We start from the raw sequence: 16,637 nt of genomic DNA on the forward strand, positions 1-16,637 counted from the left end.
ACCTCATCTGTTCCTTCCCTATTATAATACGAGTTATTGGTTGTCCACCAGGCTGCAAGGCCCTGGGGCAGTGCCGGGAGGACAGCAGGGGACAAAGCACAGAGCGCCCCCCCCCAAGTGTGGTGCAGGCTGCCCCTGCTGCTGCAGGACCAGAGCCTGAGCCCCAAACAGGATCCGTGGGGAGGGCCAGAGGTGGCACCTGTTCCGGGACACTGACCCACAGAGAGGACTTGGTGAGCCTGCTGAGCTGAAAGGGAAGCCCCCACCCAGACCAGGGCGAGGGACCCCATCTGCTGTGGAGCCGGGCTGCCCAGGAGCCTCACAGGTCCTGCCGGAGACTCCCAGCCCCCCACCCCCTGCATCCCCAGACCCCACGCTTGTCCGTATCTTTATGCAACACTTGCTTTATGCATTTTAATCTTCATTATTTGAGGCTGGCAGAGCAGTATTTAATTAAAATTTGGTCCATTAAAGAAAATACATAATTGCAGAAGAAAATAAAAGGCACAACAATTCTCCCAGCCTGTACTTCAAGGAAGCTGTTGGCAACCGGAGTGCAGAACCGGAGTGCGGGAGACGCGCGTCTCTGGGGAGGGCACACGCGTCCCTCACCGAATTCCCCAAGCCGGGTGGTGGGGCTCAGACCCCGGGCCAGGCTGGGCTCAGGAGAGGGAGGTCACACACCCAGGAGAAATCAGCCATTGGTCCCCCAAGCCTGAGGACAAGGAACGACACCTGGACTGGCTACGGTGACAAAGGTGTCTACACCTTCAGCCCAGAGCCTGAAGCTTCCAACTCACTTTCTCTGCATCTCTCTCTGCCAGACCCCAGCCCCGGGGTCCAGGCCCCCAAAGCAGCTGGGGCGCTTACAGTGGATCTGAGTTGCAATGGTCTCTCCCATCCACACATCCACCCACAGGCAGCCTGCCGGGAGGGACCAGCACAGCACGGGCATCAGGGTCCCCAGCCTGCCTTTGAGTGATGTGATCAGAGCCCCCTCCCCAACATCTAAAGGGGACATGAAGACCCTGGGGGAACTCCCCCAGGGACCCCTGAGTTCAGACAGGCACCCAGAGCACAGGAGGGCGAGCGCTGTCCGTGGTGCTGGGGTCCTGGCCAGCACCACTGCGATGGGAATGAGCTTTGCTGGGCGGGAGCCACCCGGGGTGGGAGAGGGGGTGAGGACACTCTCAGCTGTCCGGGATTTCCCTGGAGGAGTAAGGTCCGTTCCCACCCTGCTTCCCAGGGGCACCAGAGGCAGGGGTCTCCCAACAGCCCCAGTCGCCCGCCTGAGGCCCTACCCTTAGGAACCCCCAGCTCCTGGCCAGCCAAACACCTGCTGTCCCCAGAGGCTGTCTGCCTCACTGTCCTCACTCCCCCCAATATAGGAGGGGGCGCCCCCACGGTCTCCCCACCCCATCCCGAAACCCGGAGACGGGGTATTTAAGGGATCAGGGCCCGGTCTGGCCCCTCCCTCAGCCAAGCCTCGGGCGTCTTGGCCACCTGCTACTGCCCTGGTGGGCTCCCACCTGGACCCCACCTGTGGCCGCGGCACGAATCCAGCCTCCCACCACCCCCGCCACACCCTCAGCGCCCTCCACGCCCACTCCCCAGCCTGGCCTCGCCCGGGGTGCCCCGACGTGCGTGTCGCCAGGCGGGGGCGGGGGTCGTCCTCGCTTCCACCCCAGCCCCCCACAGTCCCGCCGAAGCCCCCGCCTCTCCCAGGGTCCGGGGGCGAATCCCCGGCGGGAGGGGGGTCCTCACCCCAAAGTCTGGGGCCCTCTCTTCGGGTGGGCGGGCGACCCTCTGGGAGCGCCCAGGACGGGGACGGGGTGGGCGGGCCGATTTCAGGGACCACGGGCGGGACGGAGGGGGCGCCGTCTGGGCGCGCGCACCAACTTCGCCGCCGGGCTGGGGCCGTCCGGGCTGGGACCGCGAGGAAGGACCCGAGGGACGGGGCGGGGACGCGGGCTGGGGCACCTCCCAGGCCGCGCCACAGGCCGAGCGCGCTCTGCCCCCAGCCCCACTCCACGCCCGGTCCCTCTCCATAATTACACACCCCTCCCGCCGCCCCCGAAGCCCCAGCCCCGGCGGATGCGAGCCCCCGCGGCCCTCGCAGCCCCCTCCGCGGCCGGGACGCGCCAGCCCGCCCCTCCCCCGCGCCACCCCGAGCGAACTTTACCGAAAGGGTCTCAGGGTGACCAGGCATCTCCTGACCATTATCTTCCCATCGGGGTTGACCGCGATCATGGTTCGAACTTGTCCGGCCGAGAAGCCGCGGGCGAGGCCGGACGCGCCGTCCTGGGCCAGGCTCCTGGCGCGTCCGGGCCGCGAACCCGCTGCGGGCCGAGGGGCGCGGGCGCGGTGGCCTCGCGGCTCAGCCCGCCGCCCGCGGGTGGCGCGGCCTGGGCGGCGGGGAAGGGGGCGGCGCGGCTGCCGGAGGGCGGCGAGGGCGCCCGGCCCGGCCGTCTCTGCGTCTCCTCCCTCCCGGAGCTCACATTTTGGGGGCCGGGAGGCGGCGCGCCCCCAGACCGCCGGCCGCGCGTCTGCCTGCTCGGGCTCGCTCGCTGGGCGGGACGGCGCCGCGGCGCGCAGACGGGCTCCCCGCGGACGGCGCCCGCATCCCCGGTGCCGGCTAGAGGCGGCCCCGGGCCCGCGCCCCGGCCCCCAGCGCCTGCGGGCCGCGCCAGCCCCCGGCCCCGCGCTGCGCCGCGCCCATGGCCCTGCGCGAGGCGCCCCGCGCCCGCCCGCCCGCCCGCTCGCCCGCCGGCCCAGCTGCCCGCGCTCGGGTGTCCGGCGCCCGGCCCCGCGCTGCGCTACGCCCGCAGGCGCCGCATTGTTCCCTCGGAGGCGGCGCGGCGCGGCGCTGGGGCGGCCCGGGAGCGGCGGCCGCGCTTCCCCGGCGCGCCGGCGCCACCTTGCGGCCGCGGCCCGGCTCTGCGCCCGCCCTGCGAGCGGCGGGGGGCGGCCCTGGCCCCTCCCCTCCCCGTAGGCGATGCCGGGTCCTGGCCCGGCCCCTGGGACCCCGGCTGCTTAAGCTCTGCAGAGCGCAGAGACCCCTTCGCTTCCGCCGTGCGCAGGGGTCGACGCTGGGGCTCTGCCCGCGCCGTTCCTCTGGGCCCCAGCACCAGCTACTCCCCACCCGCCCAGCGCTTGGCCGGTCACCCATCTTGCGTCTCATGTGGGTCAAAAACTCCTTCGACTCCTCTCCTCTCTTACTGACGGGAGCATAAGCGGGTGTCGGCGCCCGGGCCTAGCACCAGGTCGAGGGCACCTGCGCGGGCCTGGATTCCAGCCTCAGATCCTGCGAGCCAGGGTGCCAGTGCCCCAGGCTCCTGGCAGCCCCAAAACTTGTGGGCTTCCTGTCTCTGCGCATCCCCGTGCTCTCCCCACACCCCCAGGCTGTTTGCAGCTGCAGAGCTGGGAGCAGTTCGCTCGGAGCAAAGCTGCACCTGACAGCTGCATGCTGGGAAGCCCTCCGAGCTGGGAAAACCGGTGGAATGGCACCGCCGACCCCGAGGGGGATTCTGCCCCCTTTCTTCTCCCGCCTCCGGCCCTGGCCCCGGCCAGCCAGCCCCGGGACCCCCCCGACGCACACACTGGCTCGCTGGCCAGCCTGCCGGCTGGGAGCATTTCTCACTGGCAGTGACTCACGGCCCAAGCCTCCCTGCTGCTTCTCATCCAAATCCACCTGTCCCGGGCTCCATTATCTCATCGCCTGGCTCCCTGCGAGTGCGAAGACGGTGATAAATGGTGCTGGCGGATTAATGTGCTGTACCACCGAGCTAACGCATTCGCACTGGGCAAGGGCGTGCTGACCTGGCTCAGTGCAGAGGACTGAGAAATGGTGGCGGGACATTTGGCCGGCTGGCCGGCTTGGGTTGCCACTGGGTGCCCCCACCTGCCAGCAAGTCGGGCAGAACCGTCACCCCTGGCGGTCAAGGCCAAAGCCACAGCTATGCTCAGCGATGAAACAGCCGAACTGTGTGTGTTTGCCGCAACTCAGAGGGTTGGCCTGACCCTGGGCTGGCATTTATGCCAATAGGTGGAGGTGCCGTCCCTCCCAGAGGTTACGGCCAAATCTGGTGGGGATCATGGGGGGAGGGGAGACAGGACAGAGGCCAGGACTTAGTAGGTGGGGGAGGGTACCCCCTCCCTCTCCCTCTGGGCTTTGCTCTCGTGGATCCGGCTCGGAGGTAGCGGGGGGAGGCCACCCTTTGCCATTTGAGGGTGGGCTTGGGCAGACAGGAAGGTGCAGGGAGCTGTCAGTCTCCCCTCTGCCAGCCTCTTGTCTGGTGGTTCTTCTTGCCCTGTGTGGCGCTGTTAGCCATTAGGAGAACAACTGCGAATCACTGCCCCGTGCCACGTGGGGGCCGAGCCCCCGCCACGCCTGGGTGTCTGCAGCTGTCGATCGCTGGCGCCAAGGCTGCTCTCAGGGCCCTGCCCGCGTCCCTCACGGACTCACCCCCGCGATCACAAGGCAGCTCACTGAGAGGCCTCCCGCTCCCCGCCTGAGGGCTCCCTGGCTGAGGGAATTTGCTAGAACTCACAGGGCCAAGACCCAAGGGCCACAGAGGCGGTGCCCCTAAAACAGGCCTTGAGCAGAGGCCCTGCTCCTGTCCCCCGGACGGGGCCCTCTGGGGCCGGCTCCACGTGGGAGCGTCTTTGAGCTCCGGGGCCCCAGGGTGGCACAGAATCTGCCCGTCTGACAGCTCCGCGCTGGCTTCCCGCCCCCTCTGCTTCTCTCCGCCCCCATCGGTCGGTGTTCTCTGGTGGCCTCCTTAGCAGTCGGCTTGTGGTTACGGCAATGAAATGCCTAGGGCAGCGGCTTTATAAACCAGAGGTTCATTTCAGCTCATGGCTTTGGAGCCCCACACCCCAAACTCAGGCAGGCCCCCGGGGCTGGCCCCTGGTGATGCTGTCCCGTGGCAGAGCCCTGAGGTGGCACAGAGCGGGACGTGGTGAGACACAAGCGTGCACCCCCATCTGTGTCCACGTGGCGACCTATGAAGGCACCGGGATTTAACCCTGGAGGCTCCCCCTGGTGGCCGGTCCAAGCCAGGCCACTCCCAAAGAGCTCGCCTCCAAACGCTGTGCTTGCATGGAGTTTCCACCCTCCTAGGGCCGCAAGACAAGGCTGTGGGGATCAAGCCTTTTATTATTATTTTATTTATTTGTAAGGCAGAAATACAGAGAGAGAGAGAGAGAGAGAGAGAGTGAGAGAGAGAGAGAGAGAGGTCTTCCATCCACTGCTTCACTCTCCAAATGGCCACAACGGCTGGAACTGGACCAGGCCAAAGCCAGGCGCTTCTTCCGGGTCTCCCACGTGGGTGCAGGGGCCCAAGCACTTGGGTCATCTTCCACTGCTTTCCCAGGCTGTTAGCAGGGAGCTGGATCAGAAGTGGAGCAGCTGGGACTCGAACTGGCGCCCCCGTGGGATGCCGGCACTGCAGACAGAGGGCTTTCTCCGGCACAGCGCCGGCCCTGGGACCAAGCCTTTAACCATGGGCCTCTGGGGGGACATTCAGCACCCACACCAAACCGAACTCACAGCGCCTTCCAGATAAACGACCTGCACTCCGATCCTTGCCCGGCGTCTGCTTCTGGGCCCCCACACCAGGACCGTGCGCCACAGGCCGACGCCGTGGCCCTGGCTCAGAGCAGGCTGGTCAGCCGAACGCAGGAAGACGGAGTGCTTTGTCTGTGAGGAGAGGCAGAGAGCGCTCCCCACATGCCGGGTGCGGCCTCCGGGTGCTGGAGCTCAGCCCAGGCCTCCCACGTGGGTGGCAGAGACACAGTTACCTGCTTGTGTGTCCCCACTGCCCCAGGGTCTACACTGGCAGGAAGCAGAGTGAGGAGCAGGCCAGGGCTGACACGGGACAGGCATCCTGACTGCTTGTCCAAGCGCCCGCCTGCGTGTGCGTGTTTGACTGGGTTCCTGGAGCTGGCCCGCTTTGGGTGTTTAATGCCACAGATTTCACAGTGTGAATGGCCAGGGTGGAGAGCCACAGATCCAGACAAACGCCCATCACCTGCGATGAGGCTAAGCAAGGGGGTGCGGGGAGCAGGGAGCCCCCTCCCACGGGAGGTCACACCCCAGCACTGGTGTCCGGTGGCACCAGACCCCCAGCCTCCCCTGTGCCATCACGGCTACAAAAGAACGGGAGCGAGCCCAGGGCGGGGGTGGGGGTGCAGGCTCGCATTGGCGGGGGGGGGGGACTCCAAGTGCATCTGGGCCCCCTCCTGCCACCCTTGATCCTGCTGGCCGGGCTGGAGAGGCCAGAGAAGCCCATAGCCCCGGAGGCCCAGGCCGGGCTGTGGAGGGCGTCTGTGGGACAATGCGCAGGCAGCCCAGGGAAGGGTTGGAGCGCCGCCCCAGACTACGGTAACGAATGACCACCAGGCCGCCCTCCTTGCCGTCCGGGGGTCTCAACTCCAGCCGGGAGCCTCCGTCCCGGGGCTGTGATGCTGCTGTTTGTGCCTCCAGCCTCTGCCCGTGGACGTGTGGCTGTTGCTCTGTCTGTCGCCGTGTGTCCTGGTTCCCCTCTCCTCATCAGAGTGTCAGGCGCTGGACCCAGAGCCCGCCCTGACCCCGGCCGCCGGCCCTCGCTCAGGACAGCTGCCAAGGCCCTGCTCCCAGATAAACCCAGGCGCTGAGGTCCTGGGGGTCATGGCTCGGGGGCGGGGGCCATGACAGGGACCACGTGGACAGGAACTGGCAGCCCCTGGGGAGGACAGGCCACCCGTGCTCCGTGTGGCCGTGGGAGAAGCCAGGAAGCCAGGCCTCTCGGGTGAAGCTGTGGAACTTCAAATGTAGGCTCAATATTTTTAGCTCGGCGTGCAAGGCAGCAAACGCTATTGTTGGAAGGCCCGCCGCTGCAGGAGGCACAGAGCGCGGAGCCCCCGCCCCCAAGGAAGGTCAGCAGTGCTGGGGGCGGGCAAGGGTGGGCTGCCCCTGAGCCCTCTGGGCCCGGCTGGGGCTGGGAGCCTTGACTGCCGCTCCCAGGGTGCCGCAGCGTCCGGGTTGTCCCTGGAGCTCCAGGGGAGCCAGGTGAGAGGAAGGAAACCGCTCCCGGCATTTGACATCCCCACTTCCCGGGCCTGGCCACAGCCACGGCGCATCACGGGGCGACAGGCCCGTGTCCCGGGCCGGAGAGCGACGTGTGAGTGACGTCACCGCAGCCTCGCCCACGCTGCACGCGAGGCGACGGCGCGAAGTGGGGCGAGCCGTCCCCGCAAAGCGTAGCTCCTGCTTGTGTTTCACAACATTCGGGCTAATCCTCCCGTTGAACAGCGGCGTCTGGGGTTTATTTTTATTTATGCCAGAAGGGCCATTCTGCTGCACAGCTTGTGGGAGCCGGGAGCAGCCTAGTGTACTTTTCCCTGCTCTGCAGGGAGGGAGGCTGCTGTGTCCGCGTGCACGCGTGTCTGTGCGTGTACGCGTGTCTGTGCGTGCACCTGTGTCTGTGGGTGCATGTGTGTCTGTGAGTGCACGTGTGTCTCTGTGTGCATGTGTGTCTGTGTGTGCACATGTGTCTGTTCATGCATGCGTGTCTGTGTGTGCACGCGTGTCTGTGTGTGCACCTGTGTCTGTGTGTGCATGCATGTCTGTGTGCATGCATGTCTGTGTGTGCACACGTGTCTGTGTGTGCATGTATGTCTGTGCGTGCACGCGTGTCTGTGTGTGCATGCATGTCTGTGTGTGCACATGTGTCTGTTCATGCATGCATGTCTGTGTGTGCATGTGTGTCTCTGTGTGCACGCGTGTCTGTGCATGCACGCGTGTCTGTTCATGCATGTGTGTCTGTGTGCACGCGTGTCTTGCGTGCACGCGTGTCTGTGTGCACGTGTGTGTGTGTGTGCATGCGTGTCTGTTCATGCATGTGTGTCTGTTCATGCATGCGTGTGTGTGTGTGCACCTGTGTCTGTGTGTGCATGTCACGAACTGAGATTCTGCTTACGAGCGCCTGCTGCGGGACTCTGAGTGGTTACTGTGCTTACAGTCCTGACTTACGTAGATCTGATCTTGCAGGTCAACTTTTCAAACGACCCCCTTTCCCTCTGGGCGCTCTCCGTCCTTGCATCACGGGCCGCTCGCAGGAACATGGGAGGAGCCGTCCGGGCTGGCCACCTCGTGGCCCCTCAGAGATGCCCAGGGCCTGATCCCTGCGAGTGTGAATTAATTAATTAGACTGATGAACGAGGCATCCAGGCTGCTGCACAGACGGCTGAGTGTGCAGTGCCGAGACTGTGGCCTAAGAGGGCCACGTCGGGCACCTGGGCGTGAGCCAGCTCCGTGCCTGACTCCAGCTTTCTCCTCCTGGCTGGGAGGCGGCAGCGGTGGCGCCTGAATCGGGTTCCTGTGGCTGTGACGGAGACCAGGTTTGAGTTCTGGCTCTGGGCCTCAGTCCCAGCCCCCGCCCAGCCGCTGTGGGCACTGGGGGAGTAAACCAGCAGATGGCGCCATCTCACTCTGCCTCTCAAATACATTTTTTTAAGATTTATTTTTTATTTATTTCAAAGGCAGAATGGCAGGGAGAGGGAGGAGAGAGAGAGAGATCTTCCATCCACTGGTTCATTCCCCAAATACCTGCCAAAGCGGGGGCTGGACCAGGCCCTTGGAGCTCCATGCAGGTCCCCCACGTGGGTGGCCGGGGCCCGGGTACTTGGCCCGTCCTCCAGTGCTCTCCCAGGCGCATTGGCAGGAAGCGGCGCAGGCAGCGGAGCAGCTGGGGCCTGAGCCCTGGAACTGGAGGTGCTCCCAGCGGGGGCCAGCGTCACAGGCAGCAGCTTAGCGTGCCGCACTGCAAGCCGGCCCCTCAGGTCAGTGTCTAAAAAGACCTCAGACACAGAGATTGTCCAGGATTGCCTGCGTGGGGGCGGGGCTCTAGCCCCAAGGATCCTTGACTGCAGCAGAGGGAGTCAGGGGAGGCTGTGAGAGACTCCACCAGCCACATCGGCTGGGAAGACGGAGGAAGGGGCCCAGAGCCAGGGAATGAATGCACGTGGCCTCCAAAAGCCAAAAATACAAGTTCTCCCCTCTGACACCTGAGCTCGACCCACGCTGAGAAACGTGTGCTGTTCTGTGTCCCTAACTGTGTGGCTCCGGGTGACAGCTGCCGCAGGAAACCGCACCTGCTTGGCAGAGCCAGCATCGCCAGGCACCACGAGCTCCACGCTGCCCGTGTCTGAGCGCCCGTCCCCAACACACGGATGAGGAACCAGCTCAGAGGGGGACCTGCTGGGCGCCGCTGATCCAGATTCCAAACCGAGCCCGGCAGACCGCACACTGCACCTGGCCAGGGGACCGGGGGTCTGTCACTCGCTGGGCTCAAGCCCTGGCCAGGGGACCGGGGGTCTGTCACTCGCTGGGCTCAAGCCCTGGCCAGGGGACCGGGGGTCTGTCACTCGCTGGGCTCAAGCCCTGGCCAGGGGACCGGGGGTCTGTCACTCGCTGGGCTCAAGCCCTGGCCAGGGGACCGGGGGTCTGTCACTCGCTGGCCTCAAGCCCTGGCCAGGGGACCGGGGGCAGGCGTGAGCCGCTGCGCCCAAGGAGCTCAGGCTCCGGGAAGAGGGGTGCTCTGTCTGAGGGCTGCAGGCGCCCCCGGAGGAGGGGCTGCCCTCAGGCCGACAGGCCCCGCCAGCTGCCTCCCTTCCTCCGGCTGCAAACTGGGCATCCCCACGGGGGTGGGGAGGGGGCTCACCGGGCCTTGCTTCCACCCTGGCGAGGGTGATGTAGGAGAGCAGAGTCCGGAGACTGCCTCCCAGGGCACCTTGCCACCTTCCCCCGTGTGCCAGGGCCTCAGGGTACCCAGCCCCACGCGGGGTCTTCCCACTGTCAACAGAGTGGAAGCCAGGAGCCCCGCAGGAGTCCCAGGCAGCGGCTTAACCACGGACCCGAACGCCCGCCCCCGGAGTTTCGGTTCCGGGACGCTCGCACAGCAAGTGCGAACGTACTTAACGCCGCCGTGCTGCACACTTAGAAACCGCTCGGATGGCGCATTCTGCCGGGTGCTTTGCCACAAAGCAGGTTTTTAAAGGAATGAAACTCTGCTAGGTGCTGCAGTGTCGGTGAACCTTGAGCACACTCTGCTAAGCCAATGAAGCCGGGCACAAATGGGCAGATATTCCACGATTCCCTTTGCGTAAATCTCCAGAATGGGCAAATCCACAGAGCCGGGAACTCCCGGGTTTGCAGGGACCAGCTAGGGAGGCCGAAAAGGGAGTGCGTTCCAGCGGGTGTAGGATGTCCTGAAGCGCGAGAGGGGGGTTTGCACGGTCTCAAGTGCACTAAACTCAGAAGCGCACGGGGCCAGCTCTGGCGTAGCGGGAAAAGCTGCCGCCGGGGACACTGGCATCCCATAGGGACGCTGGTTCAAGTCCTGGCTGCTCCACTTCCCATCCAGCTCCCTGCTAATGCTCCTGGGAAAGCAGTGGAAGACGGCCCGAGAAGCTCCTGGCTCCTGGCTTCGGCCTGGCCCAGCCCTGCCATTGCAGTCATCTGGGGAGTGAACCAGAGGATGGAAGACCCCTCTCTCTCTCTCTCTGTGTGTGTGTATATAACTCTGACTTTCAAATAAATACATAAATCCTTAAAAAATAATAAAGAAATACACCTCAAGAAATCAGCAACTCAGTTGTTCGCTCTCGAGGCGTGGGTTTCGGGTGAATTGTATCTCAGCTTTTCAGACGCAGTAACTGGACCGCAGCTCCATGAACAGTGTGAGAAGAGCTGGGACTGGGCTTGCTGACCTGCCCCCACGCCTGGCCCAGGGTGTCCTCTGCTCTCCCTGGACTGTGTTGGGGACACGGCGCGGAGGGCGACTGAGGACCAGGTGCTCACCGCCCTGCAACCAAAGGAGAGAAGATGTTTAAGGAGCCGAGGCCAGGGTCAGCGCGAGGCGCCCTCGTCCGGCCCGGCCGCCAGCGCACCTGCAGGGCCCATGGGACGTCATGTGGGCGCTGAAGTGTCCTCCCAGAATGTGGGTCACGAACCCCTTCTCCGCCCTCCCTCTCTGCTCTGACGGACGGAGAAAGCATCTTGATTAAGCTCTGTCTGCTGGCCTAATCCGAGAAATGCAAAATGGAGGCGCCGCCGCCCGGCTCTCAGCCGCTCGTGGGACTGAAGGCTCTCCTCTGTTTTCTTCTCAATCCGTTTTTGGGATGCTCATGAATTGGGTCTGGCCCAGGAACAGAGAGAGAGGCAGCGCCGTGAGCCGACCTGGGGGGCTGGGGCTGGGGCATTGTCCCCAACTCCTACAGAACCCAGAGTACCTGCCACCAGCCTCCCTCTCCCCACCCCCACCCACTCCGCCTTGAGGCCCATCCCCCACCTGCACATGGACCCCAGCCCCTCTGCCTGGTTTGCCCGCCGGCTCAGAAGAGGCCCTGGTCTGGTGGCCTCATCCCGGGACCCAGAACATACTCCCCGCTTCATGGAGTCGCCGGTGCCTTGTGGCGCTGCTCCCCGGTAGAACCCCTGACCCACACCTGCGGCTGCGGGCAGAGCCTCCGCCCCCCTCGGTGATGCACGAGGCCTTGCAGTAGACCCTTCGCTGACTCCCTCTGGGCGGCTCCTGGCTGGAGGGAAGAGTTGAGTCGGCGAGGGTGAGGACCACCCAGACACGTAGCGGCTGCCCCCCCAGCTTCCTCCTCCCGAGGTGTCCAAACCTCTACCGGCCTCGGTGCTGCTGGCTGCTCAGGACCCCCGACGGCTCAGCAGGTGGCCCTGGAAACCTGGGGCGGGCGCTGGGGCAGTGGGCTAAGCTGCCACTTGGGATGCTCGCCCCCCACGTCGGATGTGGGGGCTGAGTCCGGCCTCCACCTCTGCTTCCCACCCTCCCTCCTGCTACTGCACACCCTGGGAGGCAGCAGGTGACGGCTCAAGTGCTGAGCCCCTGCCGCTCATGTGGGAGACCCGGATGGAGAGCCCGGCCCCGGCTGTGTCGGGCACCAAGGTCCTCCACTCAGCAGCGGAGGCCGAGGTGGGGCGGGGTCACAGCGGGTGGGAGAGGAGAGGGGCGGGACCAGGACAGCAGAGAGGGGCTGGTCAGGTCTTGGGCTGAGAAAGGCCCTCCTGAGCCTGGAGACCAGGGCTGCAGCGTCGGACCTGCCCGAGAGGCCGGCTCGGAGCCAGACCGTGTGCTGGGGCCACCCCTCCCTTCCCCAGTGGTGACAGTGGCTCCCTGCGCCCAGATGGCACGAATGGCTTGATGGTGACACGAACAGCTGCCTCTGTTGGGGACAGTTGCTCGGCTGGGCTTGCCTGTGTGACCTCCCCAGTGCGCACATGGTGCTGAGTCCCCGTGGGCATCGTGGGCTGAGCCCCTGCACGCGTCACTGCCCCGCGTGCTGTGCTCTGTGCCGCCCCTCACAGGTGGGAGGCCCCCGACTGCCGAGTTTTCCGTGAGCTCCTCCAGTGTGTCGCCGAGTGCGTGGCCCTGTGGGGACCCCTGAAGCCCAGGGGCACTGAGCAGCAAGGCGGGGTGGGGGGCATCAGTGTGTGTGCTGCGTTGCCTTGGCAACAAGCAGTCCAAAATTTCAGGAACCCTCCAGCCCGACAGAATTTTCACCCAAGACGGGAAGGGGCTGCCGGGGGTGAGAGCTGCGCCCGGGAGAGGCAGCGGGAGGGAGGCCCTCACACAGGTGGCCCACACCCAGGTGTTCCAGCCAGGTGTGCGTGTGGAGTCCTGGGGCCGCGGCCGCCCAGCTGTTCTGCACCGTTACACAGGAGCAAAGCCGTCGCCCTCCTGGATGAGGGTGGGGGGCTGAACACTCCCGCCCTCTCCTCCGCTCAGCTCTCGGCCACCCCCTGCTGTAGACTCCAATCTGCACCCCAGGACCCCCCTCCCCCACCGCAGCAGCAGCTGGCGGCTCCTCCCGAGGTGACCCTGAGGCTGTGCACCTGCCTCTCACAGTCTGGCATTGACCTTCAGGTATCCCACGGCAGGGGGGGGGTACCTGCAGGCATGACCTTGACAATGGAGTGGGGAAGCAGCCTGCCTCCCAGCAGTGCCCGCACGCTCTGCTCCTGTCTCACCACGGAGTGGATTATCTGGGACAGCCACGCTCAAGGGCACACGAGTCAAAGTTGCCTGCTCCTGCCCTGACCAGTGACCGATTTCCTGCCCTCCTGGCCAAGAGGGCAAGGCTGCACGCTCCACGAGGCTGGTGGGGAGCCCGGCAGCCTCTCCCGTCGGAGCTCCCGCAGACACACAGAGGAACAGCCACGCTCCCACGCACACCTGCACCTGCACGGGACGGCCAGCTGGCACACAGCCCCCCACGCCACTCTCCCCATCCCCCACACGGGGACTGTGTGGCTGCTGGGGCTGGCACCACGAGCACCCCAGCCAGCTGCCTTGAGCAGCAGAAATTCCCGGTGTTAGCGGGGTTGGGGTCTCCTGAGGCCTCGTGCACAGCGTTGTCCTCTGTGGGAGCGTGTCCACCAGTCATGGGGGCAGGGCCCCCCAATGACCTCACTTTACTTAATGTCCTGTTTTTTAAAGATTTATTTATTCATTTGAAAGTCAGAATTATAAAGGGAGAGAGGGAGGGGGAGAGAGAGAGAGACAGAGAGAGATCTTCCATCCATTGGGTTACTCCCCAGATGGCTGGCAAGGACCAGTACTGGGCCACACTAAAGCCAGGAGCCAGGAGCTTCTTCTGGATCTCCCACATGGGTGAAGGGGCCCAAGCACTTGCGCCATCTTCCGCTGCCTTCCCAGACACATTAGCAGGGAGCTGGATTGGAAATGGAGGAGCTGGGACTTGAACCTGGGCTAATATGGGGTGCCGGCCCCACTCAATGACCTCTTTGCAGACTGTCTCCACATGCAGTCACATTCTGAGCTTCTAGGGGGTGGGACTTCAACACATGAATGGGGGAGGGGCCACAGTCCAGTCCAGGAGTGGGCACCACTCAGACAGCCCCCCTCTCCCCTGCAGCAGCCAAAGGGTTAAAGCCGGCGCTGTGGGTGGGGGTGGGGGAGTGTGTGCCTACATTAAGCAGATTAGAGCTGCTGGAGCCGCCACTGTAATCACAGTCATTAAAGTCAGGGTGGAAGGGGGCAGGAGCTCCCCTGCCTTGTACTCAGGGTGGGGCCGGCTGGTCTGTAAGGAGGGGCGGGGCAGCGGGCGGGGTGGGCGGGGCAGTGGGTGGGGTGGGCGGGGCCCTGCCTCCCCTGTGCCACCCTGGGGGACCCGGCTTTCAGCCCTGGCTGTCCACAGGGTGTGAACTGGCCCTGGGGGGACCCGGCTTTCAGCCCTGGCTGTCCACTGGGAGTGAACTGGCCCTGGGGGGACCCGGCTTTCAGCCCTGGCTGTCCACTGGGAGTGAACTGGCCCTGGGGGGGACCCGGCTTTCAGCCCTGGCTGTCCACTGGGAGTGAACTGGCCCTGGGGGGGACCCGGCTTTCAGCCCTGGCTGTCCACTGGGAGTGAACTGGCCCTGGGGGGGACCCGGCTTTCAGCCCTGGCTGTCCACAGGGTGTGAACTGGCCCTGGGGGGACCCGGCTTTCAGCCCTGGCTGTCCACTGGGAGTGAACTGGCCCTGGGGGGGACCCGGCTTTCAGCCCTGGCTGTCCACTGGGAGTGAACTGGCCCTGGGGGGACCCGGTTTTCAGCCCTGGCTGTCCACTGGGAGTGAACTGGCCCTGGGGGGGACCCGGCTTTCAGCCCTGGCTGTCCACTGGGAGTGAACTGGCCCTGGGGGAACCTGGCTTTCAGCCCTGGCTGTCTACTGGGAGTGAACTGGCCCTGGGGGGCCCTGTTTTCAGCCCTGGCTCTTCGCTGGGTATGAACTGGCCCTGGGCCGCAGCTCCCTGTGGGGAAGGAGCATCTGCCTCCCTCTCCCCTCCGGAGAGCGCCCTGGACAAGCGGCTGGGGGTTGCATCTCCCTCCCTTCTGCTGCCTGCCCCCAGGGTCTCAGAATTCATATTCGGAGCTGGGGCCTGCAAAGAGGCTGGGGAGCCTCTGAGCCATTACAAAGAAATCCGGACACAGGAGGAGACCCGGGGTGCCTGTGCCCAGAGGAAAAGCTGTGGGAGGGCTGGGGGGAGGGGGTTGGCCACCTGCACACTGAGCTGAGCGGCCCCGAAGGAACCAACCCTGCCCACACCTTGGCCTTGGCCTTCCAGTCCCCAGAGCTGTGAATTCTGTCCCGAGAGCCCCAGCCTGGGGCTCTGTGTGGCAGAAGGGCTGCTCTGCTCCGGCCCGCACATCTGAGCCCCAGGGTCTCCCACTGGATTTCTCTGCTTCCTTGCTCTCCGCCGGCTCCCGTGCTGGGTGAAGCGTGGAAGTCTTAGCCAGAGGAGACGCCCGCATCAGGTCATGGGGCTGAGGGCAGGGAGGACGAGCGGAAGTGAGGACCCTTGCTCCTGCGGCCACCTTGGGGCCAGGAGCCCAAGCCCTTGTGCCGTCTTCCCCCGCCTTCCCAGGCGCATCAGCGGGAGGCAGAGCGGCTGGGACTTGAACGGGTGCGCAGATAGGGGGTGCCGGCTGTGCAGGGCGTGGCTCAGCCCACCGCGCCACAACACCGGCCCCCAAAATTCTGCTCCTAAAACAACTGAGAGTTAGACGAAGACGGTGCTGTCTTCCTCTGGAGCCTAAGGGTTTAAGCTGTGGCTGAGCGGGACTCTCGCGTCTGCTTGCGGTCCGCTGCCCCGTGCCGGTTTGAGTGGAACTTAGGGGACGCATTTCTGTGAAATGCTGACCTGCACAAAGTCCCAGCACCGCGACTCGGGCGCAGACAGGAGCTGCATGAAGGTCCGTCCCTTTCCCGTTCCCCGAGAACAGGGCCGGGCAGGAGCCCTGCGGGGACCTCCGGGGACAGCCCAGGCTATGCTAGTCCCCGACCCGACAGCCGCACAGGGCTGCTGGGGACCAGGGCAGAGGCAACTGGCTCGGACGTGGCCGGGACAGAGCAGGAAAACCCAGGCCAGCACACCCCGGGCTGCTGAAAGCATCCACTGGCTTGGGGAGTCTCCCCCTAAAAGCCCCTCCCCACTCTGTGACCAAGGAAGCAAATCAATTTTCCGATTCTGCCGCCTTCTGCACAGCAAGCGGTGGTGAGAAATAAAGAAAATCCGAGCACAGAGGACAGAAATGAGTTTAACAGCAAAGCGAGCCCTGCGGGAGGCTCGGGTGGTGACGGGGCCGGCGTGCTGGGGTCTGCCTGTGCCCACGTCCACAGAGATGCTGGGGCACAAGACTAGGGGTGGTGACAGGGCCAGAGTGCTGGGGCCTGCCTGTCCCCACGTCCACGGATGCTGGGGCACAGGAATGGGGGTGGCGACAGGGCCGGCGTGCTGGGGTCTGCCCGTCCCCATGTCCACAGATGCTGGGGCACAAGACTAGGGGTGGCGACAGGGCCAGCGTGCTGGGGTCTGCCCGTCCCCACGTCCACAGATGCTGGGCACAGGACTGGGGCGGTGATGGGGCCGGCGTGCTGGGGTCTGCCTGTCCCCACGTCCACGGAGATGCTGGGGCACAAGACTAGGGGTGGCGACAGGGCCGGCGTGCTGGGGTCTGCCCGTCCCCATGTCCACAGATGCTGGGGCACAAGACTAGGGGTGGCGACGGGGCCGGCGTGCTGGGGTCTGCCCGTCCCCACGTCCACGGATGCTGGGGCACAGGA

General features: G+C 65.2%; 1 protein-coding gene across 1 annotated transcript in view; it reads right to left on the bottom strand.

The window, feature by feature from the left end:
- The window catches only part of MGAT5B (alpha-1,6-mannosylglycoprotein 6-beta-N-acetylglucosaminyltransferase B), a 66,029-nt gene extending 63,184 nt beyond the window's left edge, over nucleotides 1-2,845 (bottom strand). Inside the window, exon 1 of the mRNA XM_070060246.2 lies at nucleotides 2,183-2,845. Coding sequence (XP_069916347.2) covers nucleotides 2,183-2,250 — 68 coding nt within the window. The 5' untranslated portion in view covers nucleotides 2,251-2,845. The remainder of the gene's footprint in view (nucleotides 1-2,182) is intronic.
- Nucleotides 2,846-16,637: the final 13,792 nt, after the last annotated feature.

The sequence above is a fragment of the Oryctolagus cuniculus genome, chromosome 17, assembly GCF_051225735.1.
Source record: "Oryctolagus cuniculus isolate XC-2025 breed Fujian yellow rabbit chromosome 17, ASM5122573v1, whole genome shotgun sequence".
Classification (NCBI taxonomy): domain Eukaryota; kingdom Metazoa; phylum Chordata; class Mammalia; order Lagomorpha; family Leporidae; genus Oryctolagus; species Oryctolagus cuniculus.